The sequence below is a fragment of the Pelodiscus sinensis genome, chromosome 9 (genome assembly GCF_052426305.1).
Source record: "Pelodiscus sinensis isolate ZL-2025 chromosome 9, ASM5242630v1, whole genome shotgun sequence".
Classification (NCBI taxonomy): Eukaryota; Metazoa; Chordata; order Testudines; family Trionychidae; genus Pelodiscus; species Pelodiscus sinensis.
In genome coordinates this window covers 51,843,084-51,859,630 of record NC_143060.1, presented here as the reverse complement: position 1 = coordinate 51,859,630, position 16,547 = coordinate 51,843,084, and the positions used below count along the sequence as shown (strand labels likewise).

Genomic DNA, 16,547 nt, shown 5'->3' with positions numbered 1-16,547 from the left:
GGCCACTGAACCAGTTACCTTGTCATAGAAGGCAATCAGGTTGGTCAGGCATGACTTGCCCTTGGTGAATTCGTGTTGACTGTTCCTGATCACTTTTCTCTCTTCCAAGAGCTTCAAAATGGGTTCTTTGAGGATCCCCTCCATGATTTTTCTGGGGACTGAAGTGAGGCTGAATGGTCTGTCGTTCCCTCGATCGCCCTTTTGTCCATCATTTTTAAAGATGGGCTCATTTGCCTTTTTCCAATCATCCGGGGATCTCCCCTGATTGCCATGAGTTTTTAGAGATAATAGCATTGCAATCACATCAGCCAATTCCCTCAGCATCCTTGGATGCATTAAATCCAGCTCTATGGATTTGTGTACATCCAACTATTCTAAATAGTTCTTAACCTGTTCTTTCTCTATCAAGGGCTGCCCACCTCCTTCCCATATTGCGTTGCCTAGTACAGTAATCTGGGAGCTGGCCTTGTCTGTGAAGACAGAGGTAAAAAATCAGAATCAGAGCAATGAAAATGCCAATAGTGATCTTTGGCAAGCCAGCCTACCCCCTGCTCTGGTGACTCATGAAGCTATTCACGTGCAGCCTGGACTACAGTAAGGAGCAGTTCAACTACAGGCTGAGCTAGTAGAGAACGATGGTTGAATTTGCCTCTGGGCATTTAAAGGGAAGGTTTAGGACAGGCATGTCCAAAGTCCGGCCCGCGGGCCAATTGCGGCCCGTGTTCCGATTTAATATGGCCCCCGCTTCCTCCCCCTCTCCTGGCTCCCCGGCGCTCTTTTGAACTGGCGCGCCGAGCGCGCCGCTTCCGGCCGCGCCGCCGCCGCCCATGGCCTCTGCGGTCCTAGAGCCTGCCCTGTAGGGCACGTCCGCAGCCCCGCTCCCCCGCTCGGCTGCGGGTTCGCCCTGCCCCCGGGCCGCTGTGAGGCCGGCGTGCCCTGCGCTCTCCGCCCGCCTCCGACCCTGCGGGCCCTCCGCCTTGGGGCTGAGAGTGCGGGGACGGCCCTCACGCATGTTCACTTCTTCAAATCTGGCCCTCTTTGAAAAAAGTTTGGACACCCCTGGTTTAGGAGTTTCCTCACTAGTCTGGACCTCACTGAATGCAACATTTCCTTTTGTGGTGGTAGCCTGTTATGTGCGCCATAATCTTTCCAAGAGTGAGGGGTTTTCTGGCAGGGTGGGGGGCTGAGGCAGAGCACCTAGGCAGAGATTTTGAGCAGCCAGACACCAGAGCAATAAAGAGAACACAATGTGGAGCAGCACAAATCAGAAAGCCTTTGAAAGACAGTTTTATGAATGGCCAGTTTTGAGACTCGTGCACATTGCTCTCAAGGGGACGCATTCAGTGTGTTTGTTTTTATTCCCCCACTCCACCCCTGCTGTACAAGCAATAAAAAGATTGTTCTTCAGAGATCATGCATTTTTATTTAGGGAAGGCAGCAGGGAAAGAAAAGAAGTCCATGGTGGGAATCCGGAGGGGAGTGCGGAGATGGCTCAGAAATGCAAGGACAGCTTTTTGCCTCCTGAGACCCTGGAGGTTGAGTGTGAAGCTGACCTTGAGTCCATCCCCTCTGTCTCTCACCTCCCCATCCTGTGTCCTGGGGTTCCATGGGGGGTGGAGGTTATGGATCTGGGTGAGGAGGGAAAGTTATTTTTCATGGGGTGAATGTGGGTTGGGGAGGAAGGGGTTCTTCTCAAGAATGCCATCAGGCGTTCCATCACAGCCATGAGAGGCAAAGATATTCTGCTGTTGCCTCTCCTAAAGTTCTGCGACCCTGTCCTGGTGCTCAGCACACATCTTCTCCAGGATTGTGTTCCTCCACTCTATTTGCTTCTTGAATAAATCTTTCCTTGTCCATTTTTGCCTGCAGATCTGCGCCTGATGGACAGGTGGTGGAGCTGTGGGATTATGTCCCAAGCTGGTTGCTGTTCCCGCTGTAACAAAAAATTATAAGGGCACACATTACAAGAGATACATTGTGTTAAATCTTTTGACATACAACAAACGTCTCTGTAAAGACAATGGAAACATGTTCTGTGCAAGGCCAAAGTTTTGCTTCAAAATGGCCACTCTACACAGCAGTACATAGAGTTCCCAGAGGAGCATCTGGACTCATGCAGTTCAGAGCCAGGCATGCATGATAAGGGGCCTGCCAAGGCACGATCCTGTGGGTGGGAGTGATGGGGGAGAATAGGGATGTTGTTTAATTTAATAATCGTGTAACTGCACCAAATCTTATCAGAGTTCCTATGTGAGAGCTTCATGGAGCTATGCAGGGAGTATTCCTGCTCCATCTCCAGACACGCTAGAGAGCTGTTCCGCCCCACTTGCTCCCCTCGTCCCCCCCCAGCTGCGCTGTGTAGACACAAAGCACACTGTACATCGCTCCCAATTGCCTTAACCTGCTTGTAGTAAGAAAAAAAATATGAACAGACCAGAAGTGTCCTCCCTGGGATCAGTGCTCATTTGGGAGATGTCCTGGGAGGAGGGGACTGGCTCCAATATTACAAAAAATTCTTGGCTCTTGCTGATCACTAGATGGCCATTCTCCTCATCCTCCCGCTCCACCACCACGCTGTCCTCCACACTGCTGCCAGGAGTGTCACAGCCAGACTCCGTTGTCAGGCTTGGGAAGCTGATCAGGTCCCCCTTCCCTTCCAGAATCGCATCCAGCTGCACATGGAAACAGCATATTTGCAGAGATGCTCCGGACTGTGTGTTAGCTTCCTTTACCTTGTGGTAGGACTGCCTCAGCTCCTGTATTTTAACTCTGCACTGCTGGTATCCTTTGGCCACTATTCAGTTTGCAGTCGTCACATAAATGTCAGCATTTCTTTTGCTGGATCAGAGCTCCAAGAGAATGGATTCCTCTCCCCAGATCTTGATGAGGTCCAAGATCTCCTTCACACTCCATGCTCAGGGGCGGATATAGCGTAGGGCGAGCAGGGCGGCTGCCCCGGGCCCCGCGCTTCAAGAAGCCCTGCGCATGCATCGTGGCAAAGGGGGCCCCCGTGAAATTGGACTGCCCGGGGCCCCGCAAAATGATCATCTGCCCCTGTCCATGCTAGTGCTCTTTTGCATCCCCGGGAACTGGAACTCATGGGACTTGAAGTCATAACCACGCGCGGTGCTCAGGTGTGCTGCCTGCTCTGTTGTGTTCACAACGATGTCCTCACAGGAAAAGAAATTCACTTTCCTGGGACTTTATCTGTTCACCTGGAAAGCAGTAGAGGCACAAGTTCTAAACTACCATACATTCAACAAGGCAAGGTTGGAAATACTTCTGGTGAAAACTGGTGTACCCAATATAGACTTCAGTGGCCCTTAAGGTCACAGGACCTGGCTTGATAGTGTGAACACATTGTTTAGAAAATCTACTTTATGTGGCTAAATATGGTGTAAACTCCTAGGCTATGTCTACACTGGCAGCTTCTTGCGCAAGAACAGCCGTTCTTCCGCAAAAAGTTGCCGGCTGTCTACACTGCACGAGCATTCTTCCAGAAGTAAATTTACAGTACAGCGTTGTAAAACAGGGCTTCTTCCAGAAGAGTTATTCCTCTCTCCACGAGAAATAAGCCCTCTTGCACAAGAGCTTTTCCAGGAGGCCAGTGTAGACAGGCATCATGAATTTCTTGCACAAGAAACTCCTATGGTTAAAATGGCCATCAGAGCTTTCTTGCGGAGAGAACATCTACACTGGCATGGATGCTCTTGTTCAAAAGCACATGCCAGTGTAGACATTCTCTTGTGGAAGAGTTTTTGCACAAGAAATCTTCCGCAAAAGAGTTCTTGTGCAAAAAGCTGCCTGTGTAGATGTAGCCCTAGGGTAGACCAGGTGAGAGGAAGAAGACTCGCAGTCAAGCAACATTCTGCATGAGAGGGACAGCAGGTACCTGTCATTGCACTCCGGGTAGACTGTCACTTTTGGGCTAAGGAAACCAGCACTGATTGGTGGGATCATGTAGCCATGTGGGTGGAACAGCAAAGGCTACAGCACTTTAGGATGCATAAAGCAATCTTCCTCCAGAGCTCTGTACTGAGCTAGCCCCCAAGACTGCAGAACAAGGACACCATATGGCGCGCTACCTTGTCAACAGCCCAGCGTGTGGCAATTTGTCTGGAAGCTGGTGATTCCTCATTGCTACTGGTCATTTGCACATCAGTTTGGAGTGGGGAAACCTACCATTGGGGGCCGCACTACTGCAAGTGTGCAGGGCAATAAATCACATTCCACTATGGAAGACCGTGACTCTGGGAAATACATATAGCATACTTGATGTTGCACAATGGGCTTTCCTGTCTGTGGGGGAGGGACACATACTGATTTGAACAACAGACAGCATCAACAGAAAGAGATACTTTTGGATGGTGCTGCAGGCAAAATTATTCTAATCATGCCCCATTTCTCCACAGTATCACTCTTGCCGACATCTCACTGCAGAGGGTAAAGAGGAAAACGGGGGCTCAGCTACTGGATACTAGCAGCTTTTGCCCTGCTCTCTATGCAGCCCACCTATGTGCCAGTGACTGCAGAATGGCAAGGGACAGTGTCCTATAATGGGGGAAGAAACCCAGCTGCACTACTATGGAATCTGAGAGAAAATTAACCAAGTACCTTAGGCCAAGTTTCCAGAGCATCTATCTGCAGGATGCCTTTGTGCATCAACACCTTGCTTGGGCATAACAACTAGCTACACAGGACTACAGGCAGTCCCCGAGTAACGCGGATCTGACTTATGTCGGATCCGCAGTTACAGACGGGGTTTGCTGGAGACCAGCAGACCAGGGAGACGGGAAGCAAAGCCTCTGAGGATGCCGGCAGCAGGACAGCCGCTGCCCGCGTGCTCCGCAGCTTTGCTCCACGTCTCCCCAGACCAGGGAGACGGGGAGCAAAGCCGGGGAGCACGCGGGCAGCGGACAGCCCAGATGCGCCGCAGCTGTCCCACTGCCGGCGTGCTCCGCGGCTTTGCTCCCCGTCTCCCTGGTCTGCTGGGGGGGGGGGGGTGCAGCTAGTACGCCCCCCCCTCCCCCTAGCAGTCCAGGCTTTTCTCCGGACGCCTGTGGTAGAGCAGCTGGGGCACTGCCGGTTGGTCCCGCAGCGCCGCTCTGGGCGCTACTGGACCAACCCGGCAGCACCCCAGCTGCTCTGCCCCAGGCGTACTGATTCAGCCGCTGCTGAAACTGACCAGCGCTGACTACAGGAAGCTCGAGGCAGAGTTGCTCTGCCCCGGGCTTCCTGGAATCAGCCGCTGATCAGTTTCAGCAGCAGCTGACTTGGGGACGCCTGGGGTTCTTAAGTTGAATCTGTATGTAAGTCGGAACTGGCGTCCAGATTCAGCCTGTTGAAACTGATCAGAGGCTGATTCCAGGAAGCCAGGGGCAGAGCAACTCTGCCTCGGGCTTCCTGTAGTCAGCCGCTGGTCAGTTTCAGCAGCAGCTGAATCTGGACGCCAGTTCCGACTTACATACAGATTCAACTTAAGAACAAACCTACAGTCCCTATCTTGTATGTAACCCGGGGACTGCCTGTAGTGTCAGCTCACAGAAACACAGCCAGCCTCCCTCCTACACCCAACTCTGCACTCCCCAAACAGAGCCACTTAGGCTGTTTTTTTGGGGAAAAAAACCCTTGTTTCCAGTCCCCACACACCTTTTTTCGCAAGAGCTGAATGCAGGCTATCGAAAGAAGCACAGGTGCCCTGGTGGCCATTCTGTTAATGGCAATCAAGAGCTTTCTTGCAAGAGCGTCCATGCAGTCTGGATGCTCTCTTGTGTAAAAGTGCATTGCTTTTCTGATGCACTTGCGCAAGAGAGAGTCCACACTGCAAAAGAAGTTTTTGTGGAAGATCTCTTCCGCAGAAAGCTTCTTGCGCAAGAAGCCTGCAGTGTAGATGTAGCCTGGGTGTTTTAATGACATAACTTGTGTTACAGTGTATTCACTTCCACAGTTGTGTCGCCAAGAGGCAGTTTGGAGTGACAAAACTTGGTTGTGTAGACATGCCCTAAGAGAATTTGTTACAAATAATAAGTTCTCACCCTAGTTCTTACTGTAGGTATAGTTCTTCTCCGACCAGACATGTCGGTTGTGTCTACATTGGCATCCCTTTCCGGAAAAGGGATGCTAATGAGACACTTCAGAATTGCAAATCCACGGGGGATTTAAATATCCCCTGCGGTATTTGCATTTACATGGCTGCCGCTTTTTTCCGGCTCGGGGTTTTTGCCGGAGAAAAGCGCCAGTGTAGACGTGATTTTCCAGAAAATAAGCCCTTTTCCGGAGGATCCCTTATTGAAAGTAGGAATAAGGGAATAAAAGCCGGCTGCTTTTCCGGAATAAGCTGTGAGCTGTCTACACTGGCCGCTTGCTTTTCTGGAAAAGCAATGACGATCTACTGTAAAATTGTCAGTGTTTTTCCGGAAAAACTATGCTGCTCCCGTTCAGGCAAAAGTCCTTTTCCGGAAAAACTGTTCCGGAAAAGGGCCAGTGTAGACAGCACAGTAGTCTTTTCTGCAAAAAGGCCCTGATCGCGAAAATGACGATCGGGGCTTTTTCCGGAAAAGCGCGTCTACATTGGCCACGGACGCTTTTCCGGGAAAAGTGCTTTTCCGGAAAAGCATCCTGCCAATGTAGACACGCTTTTTCCGGAAATACTTATAACGGAAAACTGTTCCGTTTTAAGCATTTCCGGAAAAGGGTGCCAGTGTAGACGTAGCATAACAGTTTACTTAACAGTGTAGACGTAGCCTAACAGCCAAAACTTAACTCATGACTTAAAACCTTCTTTTAAGCTTTCCCTGGCACTTTTATTTTCAGATTTTTAAAAAGTTTCTAGCCCATATGTTGATGAGGCGAATGTATGTTGGACCTTCATCACATTTAAAAACAGCAGAGAATAATTGTAAAACTGCAAAAATTGGCAGCTGAGTCAGCAGTAAGTGTAGAACCTGAAACTACTTAACTACATTATTGAAACAGAACAGACTGATTGATAAGTGTCTCAAAATGATTTAGAACTTAACATTGTATTTTTTTAAATTCCAACTGTTACTTGAGAGTGTATACAGAACTGTATGAACAACTCAACTACTGTAGCTGACTGTGATACTGCCTTTAATAACGGAAGAACTTAAACTCTTACATAAATGTAATTTAAGTCTCAGTAACGGTAGGCTTTATATGAATATAAACATTAAGTTGGTCTTTTTAGTGTCTTCAGTGTACATAATTTGACATAAAGAGAAGAAAATCTTTAGCACTGACTTCATTTTATAGGAAACACTAAAATACATTGCCATCTTTTGTTCCACCACAATTACAATAAAATTAGCTAGAAAGTATAACAAAACACCACACATTACAGTCAATAGGATACTACAAGGTTTTGGAGATAAATAGCATTGCAAGTTCTCACAAGTTGTCACCTATTTCACAGAACCTTGTGTAGCACTTTTTAGCATGTTTAAAACATGCATCGCCCTTTAATATTTTTGTTACAGTGCTTTGGAGAAGTAGCTAAACCACACAAAAACTCTGTAAGTAATTGTTTTTACTTCAATTTTATCAACAGGGTGAAATTGATGTGAGGAGAGGAGCTAAGTATTTAACAAGGCTGTAATGTCTGTGTTACATAAATTATTTCAAACTGAGTTACTTGCACCCAAGTCCTGATTAGTTTAGAAGACCATGCTGCACATAAAGGCCTAAATTTTCAAGTTTGGGTGCTTAACAATTGGCACCAAAATCCATAGTTAGATTTCAAATAAATTATTTAATTTTAGACTTTCTGGTTTCTCAGCACCTCTGAAAGCAAGACCATTTATTAAGAACCCTAAAAGATGAATTTTAGATATCTAACATCTAGATTAGGGGCACTTTTTTAACTAAGGCTAAGGTAGGCTACATGGAAAATCAGAATGTTTTGCTCTTCTCATTTGACATTGATGAACTAATGGAAGCAGCTTGCCTTCCTGGTGAAGCCTTTGAGTATCTGTAGCACCTCCGATGAAAGCCCCATTAATAAACACTCTTGGAACCTGTTAAGTATATGAAAATTACATTAGTTATTTCATGAAAGTAGGATAAACCAAGCGCGGTCATGCATGCTGCCACACTGCCATATGTATATACCTGCGAATGCTAAGCTTTTACTTACCATATTATTGGACAGTTTTAAATTTCCTTAGTAAGTTTCTATAAAAGCAACAAGAAGTCTGGTGGCACTTCAAAGACTAAAAAATTTATTAGGGTACTAGAACATAAGCTTTCTTGAGCTACAGCTCATTTCCTCGGATGCTGTTTCTTCACTTCTCCAGGTGGGTATTGTAGTTTTAAGAAGGCCTGATAGAGATTGTAGGTGTTTGTCTCTGTCTGAGGGTTTGGAGCACGTGCAGTTGTATCTTAGGGCTTGGTTGTCGATGTGTGTTATGTTTTGGATGAAAGCTGGAGGCATGCATGCAAGTAAGTATAAAGGTCACTAGTTTCTAGTATAGAATGGTATTTATGTGACCCTTAGTTATTTGTACTATAGTGTCCAGGAAGTAGATGCTCTGTTTCCAGACTGAGATGTCATTGATGTAGTATAAGTAGAGGAGGGGCACTTGGGGACGGGAGCTAAGGAAGCATTCTAAGTCAGCCATAAAATGTTGGCATACTGTGGGGTCATGCAGGTACAGATGATACCACCAACTTCTCACCTATAACAGAAACACTAATCCAGGAACCTATTCCTGCAACAAACCCTGTTGCCAACTCTGTCCACATGTCTACCCTAGTGACACTATCACAGGACCTAACCAAATCTGCCATCAAAGTCTCATTCATGTGCACAATGACTAATGTAATATATGCCATCGCATTCCCCTCTGCCATGTATACTGGACAAACCAGACTGTCTCTGCACAAAAGCATAAAGGGACACAAATCAGACATTAAAAATGGCAACATCCAAAAGCCAGTGGGGGAGGATTTTAACCACACTAGGAGCGCACAGTTTCGGACTTACAAGTTGCCATTCTCAGACAGAAAAACTTCAGAAACAGACTTCAAAGAGAAAGCACTGTGCTGGGATTCATATGCAAATTTGATACTCTGAACCAAGATCTAAATAAATACATGGAGTGATTCCCCCATTACAAAAGGCAATTTCCCGTTAAGGTATTCTCATCTCATTGTTGGAGATGAACTACATCCATTTTCATTTAATTGACACAGTTTATTTAAATGTCACAGTTCCATCTCTATCTTTTTTTTCCTTTCTTTTTCTCTTTCTTCTCTTTAGCAACTGAGGAAGTAAGTTGTAGCTCATGAAAGCATATGCTCTAACACCCTATTAAACTTGTTAGTAGGGGTGTAAAATCCAAATTAATCAGTTAACTGGTTAATGTTAGGTTTACCAACTATTCCAGATCCTGGGCGGGATGCCATGCTGGAGCTGATGCTGGGTCCTGGCCCTGTTCCTAACCCGAGGCTGCAGGCAGGGGGGCCGTTCCCAGTGAACCAGTTAAGGGTGATGTTTACCAGGTAATCAGTTCACCAGTTGTCCATTCACATCCCTATTTATTAATCTTTAAAGTGCCACAGACTCCTTGTTGTTTTTGCTAAAACAGACATGTTTCAACATGGCTGCTTATCTGAAAATTTTCTATAAAAGGGATCCTGAGATACTTTATATTATATACCTAGACATCACTGCACTTTCTCTTTAAAAGTATAATTTTAACATGGGTTTAGAACAGACTCGTATGCAGAAATTTCTGGGGGTGCATGCTTTTTTTGTAAAAGTGGACTGCAATTTTTTATATATAAAGGAGTTCAAAATAGTCATGCAGTGAGTATGCATAAGAGAGGTTAATGAAAAATTTGAGTGGAAATAGTGATTGGTAAGATGATTTTGTTATAACATACTAAAAGTTTATACAGTAATAATGGTTTTATATAAATTACCTTCTGTGATCTTGCTGTAATATCGTAAGTGAAAAATAATATTAAAAATATTCCAATCTTTGTTGCAGCAAAGTTATGGCTTGTCACTATTCTATGCATGATTAACTATTTTATCTTGGTGACATTAGTTGCCAATTTAGGATAATGTGGCTTGTGTCTCCATGACAGTGTTTAGAGCGGATTGGAGCTCTGAGGTAATCAGTGTGGAAGTTCCATAAGTTCATTGCTATTCATTTCTTTTGTTTGAAAATAGCCAATTGGAAACTACTAACCCACTTCCTCCAAACTGGTACCAATTGGCAGTGCCTGACATAGGATACAAAGTACTCTTTCACCTATTAACTCTATTCAAGAAAAGAACTTTCCTATACAGGCAGTCCCCGGGTTACGTACAAGATAGGGACTGTAGGTTTGTTCTTAAGTTGAATTTGTATGTAAGTCGGAACTGGTACATATTGTAGGGGAAACTCTAGCCAAACATTTTTCCAGAGCTCAGCTTTATTCTCCCACACCTCACTTCCCTCAGTCCTTTATTTTCAAGATGAGGTGTCTGCTGAGAAAAGCCGCTCTGCGTCTCCCTGGTCTGCTGGGAAGGGGCGCTAGCTTCGCGTCTCCCTGGTCTGCTGGGGGGGAAGCAGCTAGTGCGGGGTTGCCTCACCCCGTTTGTAAGTAGGGATCCGATGTAAGTCGGATCCATGTAACCCGGGGACTGCCTGTACTTGTTTCTTGTGAAGGTAGACCATTTAAAATACAACCCTCTGACTCATGAGAGGAGGTTCATGTGGTATGTACAAAATGGAAATATATAGTTGCATGTTTGATGTAGAGATGTCCACTGGGAAGTGAATTGAGACCACCATCACATTCCACAAGAGTGCATGACTGAACAATCATTAGATCAAAATGACTTTTTGGCCATTTGATCTTGACTACAGCTAAGGAATGAGACCACGAAACTCCATAGCTCAATGCAGGTTTTATCCCCATCAGCAGGGCTTGACAATCTATGTAATCTACTCCCCCGTGGCGAGTAGATTACAACCCAGAAGAGCTGGGTTTGGGCGATCTGTGCATGCGCAGAACGCCAGACAGGCGGCTGGCAAGCAGGGCTCGCTGCGGCTCAGCAAGCCCTGCCCATCAGTATTTTTAAACGAATATTCTGCAGCATTTCATAGTAAGGGGAATTCTGAAAGTCATGTAAAAAGTATTAAAGAGAAACAATAAAATGTTTGCCATTTTGGTTACAAAGCTATTTTTACATAATTTGCTACAGTAAAGTTAGTATTACTGTTCAAGTGTGAAAAGACTTCTAAATAACAGTAGGCTCTGGAAAAGTTTGGATTGTAGCAGAACTTATTTTCTTTATTGAAATTTGACCAAATTAAAATACACACTTGCATGCCCAGGGGAAATATACCCAAAATGACTAGAAGAAAATGAAAAACTTGAAGAAAATTATTGCTGGTTTACTCAAACATTTTTATTCAAATTTTGAAAAAAAAAAAAAAAAAAACCAACCCTCTCAGATTTCTTCGGTTCAAATCAACCTTCTCTCCCACTTCAGGTTTGGGAACCAAACGTGTTCAGGATGTGAAGTGGGGCTTTTCACAAAAAAATACCGAACATGGTGGGTATTGGTTGAGCAAAAAAAAAAAGAGGGGGAGGGGGAGACAGGAACAAAGTTGTTGACCAAAAAAAAGGGGGGAGATCAAACTTGTTGAGGAAAAAAAAATGAAAACAGGGGACCAAAGTTGTTGAACAAAACAAATGACTACCCCTTTAAGTCACCCTGCTCCACCCTAGATTAGGCAGGGAAAGAATGTCCCAAGAGGCCATCTGTCCGAGAAAAACAGAAAATATTTTCTTGGGTTTTTTTGTTTTTTGTTGTTTTTTTTTACTGGACAGAGGCTGCAAATACCAGACTGTCCAGGACAAAACCGGACACCTGGCAACCCTAAGCTCAGCTGAGCTGCCGGGGGGGCAGGGAACCGGTGTGCAGCTCAGCTGGGTCAGCTTGGGGGAGCACAGGAGGTGCGTTTGCATCCTTCACACCTCTCCACCAGGTAGGGACCTGAGTGAAAACACACTGATTCACATGAAGTTACAGTGAATTATTACAAAGTTGCTAGGACACTGGGACTAAAACACTTCTACCCAAACAAAGTGTCCCTGCTGGATTTCAGTTTTATGTTTTTGATATGGCCTTTTTTTAAAAGACTCATCTGAAAAACAGCACGATCAGCAGTATAATTACTGTCATCACTCTGGAGCAGCATGTACTAGTAACATGAGGAAGCAAGGATACCATACAGGATCTTTGCTACTGCTGCCTGAAGCACCTTATGTTTTAATTAGGAGCTCACATAAAAGTTTCAGTGCTGCTACAATCTGATGAGGTCACAATACGGGGATCTTACTACAAGCCAATTGTCCCCCTCTCTATTTTAGTCACAACATCTAAGATGATGTACTCACCGTTCTGCCACCCGTCATTTGATGAAGAATGTCTTGAAACTGGCTTCCATTTTCATACATGTCTAGTTCTATTGCTGTGTAATTTACATTCATATCCTGGAACAGTTTCTTTGCCATTTTGCAATAGGCACACGTTGTTTTAGAGAAAATCACTACACAGTTGTCCGAAATGGTTTCCTGCATTTTTTTAAAAAAAGTCTGAGTCAATGTGTTCTGCACATAAATTCATTCAGATAATTAGTATCTAACACATTCTTAAAGACAATGACTGAGACAAAAGCAATATGTTTTATCTTTTCATGACAGTAACAAATACCCAAAGTTATTAAGTAGGTGTTTCCAGTGGGGTCTTGCGAGGATTAGTTCTTGTCCTATGCCAGTGGTTCTCAAGCTTTTTGGCCTGTGGCCCACTCAGCTCAATACATGCTTTGCTGATAACAGAAACGCGCCATTAATTATATAATTACTCCCAAGCCATTCTGCTAGAGCTGCAGCTAAGGAGGATGGTTCAATTTAACCAGTTAAGATAGGAAATAGTAATAGAAATTATTAAACAGAGTAAGGGCTTTAACTTTCTCATGTTAGCTTACCAAACTTTATTTAAAATGAAGTAAAATATTAATTTATGTTCAATACAAAAGGTTTAAATATTGTCTTTTTTATGGCAGAGGTAGGGCACTATTTTTGGGCCAGGAGCCACGGATCCCCAGAAAAATTAGTCAGGGACTACACATGTGAAAAGCAAACCCCTCTCCCCCCAAAAAACACAAAACAAAACAAAGACCACCTCCAAAGCCCCCAGCCCTGACTGACGTGACCCCTAACTGAGACTCCTCACTCCCACACAGCCCCAGCCCCATGGGTGGAGGGGGGCCAAGAAGAGGCAGGGACGACTGAGCCCAGATGAACTCTTCTGGAGATAGTGGATTTTTGTGCACTCCTCTAGGCTCTGGGGTGGGACCAAAAATAAGGGGTTCAAGGTGTGGGAAAGGATTGCCAGAGAGTGGGATGGGTGCAGGATCTGGGCAGGAGGAGGGATGCAGGAGCAGTCTGGGAGTAGGGAGTCTGGCTGAGGGGAGGATTCAGGAGCAAGGGAGGGCATAGGAGCAGGTTTGGTTAGGGTGTCTGGCCAGGAGGGAGGGTTCAGGAGTGGGCTAGGGTCTCAACTGGGGGCAGTGCGTGAAAGCAGTGAGTGTGCAGGGTCTTGGCACAAGAAGGGGGGGCACTTGCTTTTGTGTCCCGCACCCCTCCCAGGCATGGCCTCCCACTGCTCCCCTTGGCTGCAGGGAGTGGGTGGTGCAGGCCGGAACACAAGTGCTGGCTCCCCGCTGTGGTGGGGAGAGATAGGGGACTAAACTTGAGCCACAGACTACTTGCAAGATGTCCACGGACCTTAAGTGGTCTGCGGACCCCAGTTTGAGAACCACTGACCTATGCCATTTAACCTTTTTATTAATGAACTAGAAGAAAATAAAAGATCATTACTGAGCAAATTTGAAAGACACACAAAGACTGGAGAAGTGGTAAATAAGGAAGAGGATAGATCTCTGGTTAAGAGTGATCATGACTGCTCTGTAAGCTGGGCAAAAGCAAACAATGTGTATTCTGAAATGGCCAAATATGAAGTTTGCACCTGGGAACAAAGAATGTAGGGCAGGCTATGCCTACAGCATGTGGGGCTCTATCCTGAGAAGCAGCGAGTCTGAAAAAGACTTGGGGAACTCATGGTAGTGGAGGTGGATAAACGGCTCAACACAAGCTCATAGTGAGACACCCTCGCCAAAAGGGCTAATATAATTATTGGATGTATAAACAAAGGAATAGGAGTAGCAGTGTTATTTTACTGCTGTACAGCATACATTTTAACAGTGAGAGTAATTAACCACCACTGAAACAATTTAACAAGGGCTGTGGTACTTTCTCCATCAATAGATACCATTCTAAAAGTTCAAATAAGAATTTAATTCAGGGATGCTGTATGACCAATTAGAATGATCTGCATAAAAATGATCACAATGGCCCCTTCTGGCCTTATAACCTCTGAAGCATGACTTGCAAGAAGACTAGTACAAAGAACTGGAGGGGAAACCGACTGGCTGGGCAAGGAAAGTAGGATTTGGATGAGAAAGAATAAGGGTCTGCCCACATGCATTAGACTGCAGAAGTGGAGCTCAAAAACATAATTTATGCTTTACAGAACTAAGATTACAGATCAGATTCTATAGGCTGGTGTGATAAAAAAAACAATCCTTGTACTAATTAGAAAAAAAGATAGTAAATTACTCCCTTTTTCAAAGCTAGAAATAATAAATCTTTCTGAATAATAAATTACTCCTTTATTTACCTGGATCTTGTTCACAGTAGCAGAATTAGATAATCCCACTGTCGATGGATTATTTCCCATTCTAAAAAAAATATATATATTAGACAAATTAAACCCGTTTAAAAGAGCGCCACTCATTTTTATGGTTCTCGAGTTCTTTTAAATATGAGACTAAGGCTGTCAAATGAACTCAATTGTCCCCATCTCTCTTTACATACTGGTTTCTGTAAACAACAATTTCTAAGGTCTCGTTCAAGATAAAGTTTTTGAGGGAAAGGTTGTAATTTCTTATGTATCTGCAAAGTACCTAGAGGAGAGAGAACTTGAATCTGAGTTTATCCATACTTGGGATGTAACTGGTTAACTGGATAATGAGTGAGGCTTACAGGGCAGGGAGTTGCTCCAGTCCCAGAGGGCCCACTGCAGGAAGGGGCTGTTCCAGCTACATTACATTTTCACAGTTACATTTTTAAACAATTTTTTATGTCCCTGATCCATACACCGGAAATGCACTGTCATCCACAGTTTTGTCCCTGCAGGCTTTGGCATTGCAGCCATGAGTCTGAAGTGAATTACAGAGATATTCCTCTTTAAAATGCCACCTAATGAAGGGATTAGCTACATTAGACTGTTTTGCTGCTTGAAGATAGGTCTACACTATGCAGCTTTTAGGGAGGAAGCTATGTCAAAACAGCTGTTGCTAAAAGAAAGTGTGTGTGAATGCTGTATGTCAACACTTCTGATGACAAAATACTCCCACCCCGCTTTGTCGGCAAGAGAGTGCTTTTCCTGCGTTCGCTCTTTCACTTGCTGCAGCAAAACTTTGTCATTCCCAAGGTGCGGGGTTTAAGTTAAACACAGATGCAGATGTAACATTGTTAATAAAACCAAAGCTGAGTCAATCAAGTGCAAGTGCAGACAAACCCTTAATTATGCTGGTGTAATAAAAGCGACACCCTCCCCCATCAGGATTCAGCCTCGGTAGTCCTGATGTCCCTACCCCGGCCCAGCTTATTCTGAGGTAACACAGCAGCACTCGAGCCTCCTCCCCCGTTTGCTCTACCAGTGCGGCTCTCCTAGGGCAGCCCAGACCGGTAACGGCGCGGAGGGGCACGGCCTGCCCCCCGCTTGCCTTGGGCTCCGTGTTTTATCTGCAGCAGATCCGCGCAGCCCGGCGTGGGCCGGCGGCCGGCCTGGCTCGCTCCCTGCCGGGCGCGGAGAGCCCAGCACCAGGGGAGCGGCTCCAAGCGGGCCCGGCATCAGCGCGCGGCCTGCCTACCCCGATGGGCTGGGCGCGGGGCGGCGACACGGGGCTAGCTGCAGCCCCGCTACGGCCACGGAGCGACCCCTGGGGCAGGCAGGGCCAGAACCGCCCTCCCAGGGGCCCGGGCGGGCGGAGGCCCAGCCCCGCCGCGTACCTGAGGCGGCTGGCAGCGGCGCGCAGGGATCCCCGCATACCGCCGGGCCGGGGCTGGAGGAGGAGCCCGCCTGCCACCTGAGGAGCTGGGCTGCCCGCCGCGCTGCCTGCCTGCGGCTCGGCGCCCGGCTCGCAACAAAAAGCAGCGCCCCTCGCGGCCGCTGGCCGCCCCGCACCCGCTGCAGCGCGGCTCCGGCATCCGCAACCCGAGCGCGCCACCCCCGCGCGCCCTGGTGGACATGCCACGGGCAAACCCAAGCCGCCTTTCGCCACTGCTCGGCGATGGCTGGCGCCCCCGTCAGGTTTCGGCGGGGTTTAGTTAGGTGTTAAAGCCACATTCTCATGTACTGGCCCAAGGGACGCCCCTCACAAAGGACAGAACAGGGAGAG

General features: G+C 46.2%; 1 protein-coding gene across 7 annotated transcripts; it reads right to left on the bottom strand.

Moving 5' to 3' along the window:
- Positions 1–1,066: 1,066 nt before the first annotated feature.
- On the bottom strand, positions 1,067–16,311 carry GLRX2 (glutaredoxin 2). Of its 7 annotated transcripts, none has more exons than XR_016350274.1 (6): positions 15,873–16,005; positions 14,762–14,822; positions 12,418–12,594; positions 7,964–8,033; positions 2,435–3,215; positions 1,068–1,933 (listed from the first exon to the last, which is right to left on the bottom strand). XR_016350274.1 is itself a non-coding variant. In XM_089780582.1 (5 exons), the coding sequence occupies exons 1-5, from the start codon at positions 15,998–16,000 to the stop codon at positions 3,172–3,174; spliced, it is 480 nt and encodes a 159-aa protein (XP_089636708.1). In that variant the 5' UTR covers positions 16,001–16,005; the 3' UTR covers positions 1,067–3,171. The 7 variants fall into 7 exon arrangements, 4 of the variants coding, with proteins under 4 accessions (XP_089636708.1, XP_075792853.1, XP_089636709.1 ...); XR_016350275.1 differs by having other exon boundaries at positions 1,069–1,933; positions 2,733–3,215; XR_016350276.1 differs by lacking the exon at positions 7,964–8,033 and having other exon boundaries at positions 1,067–1,933; positions 15,873–16,009.
- Positions 16,312–16,547: the final 236 nt, after the last annotated feature.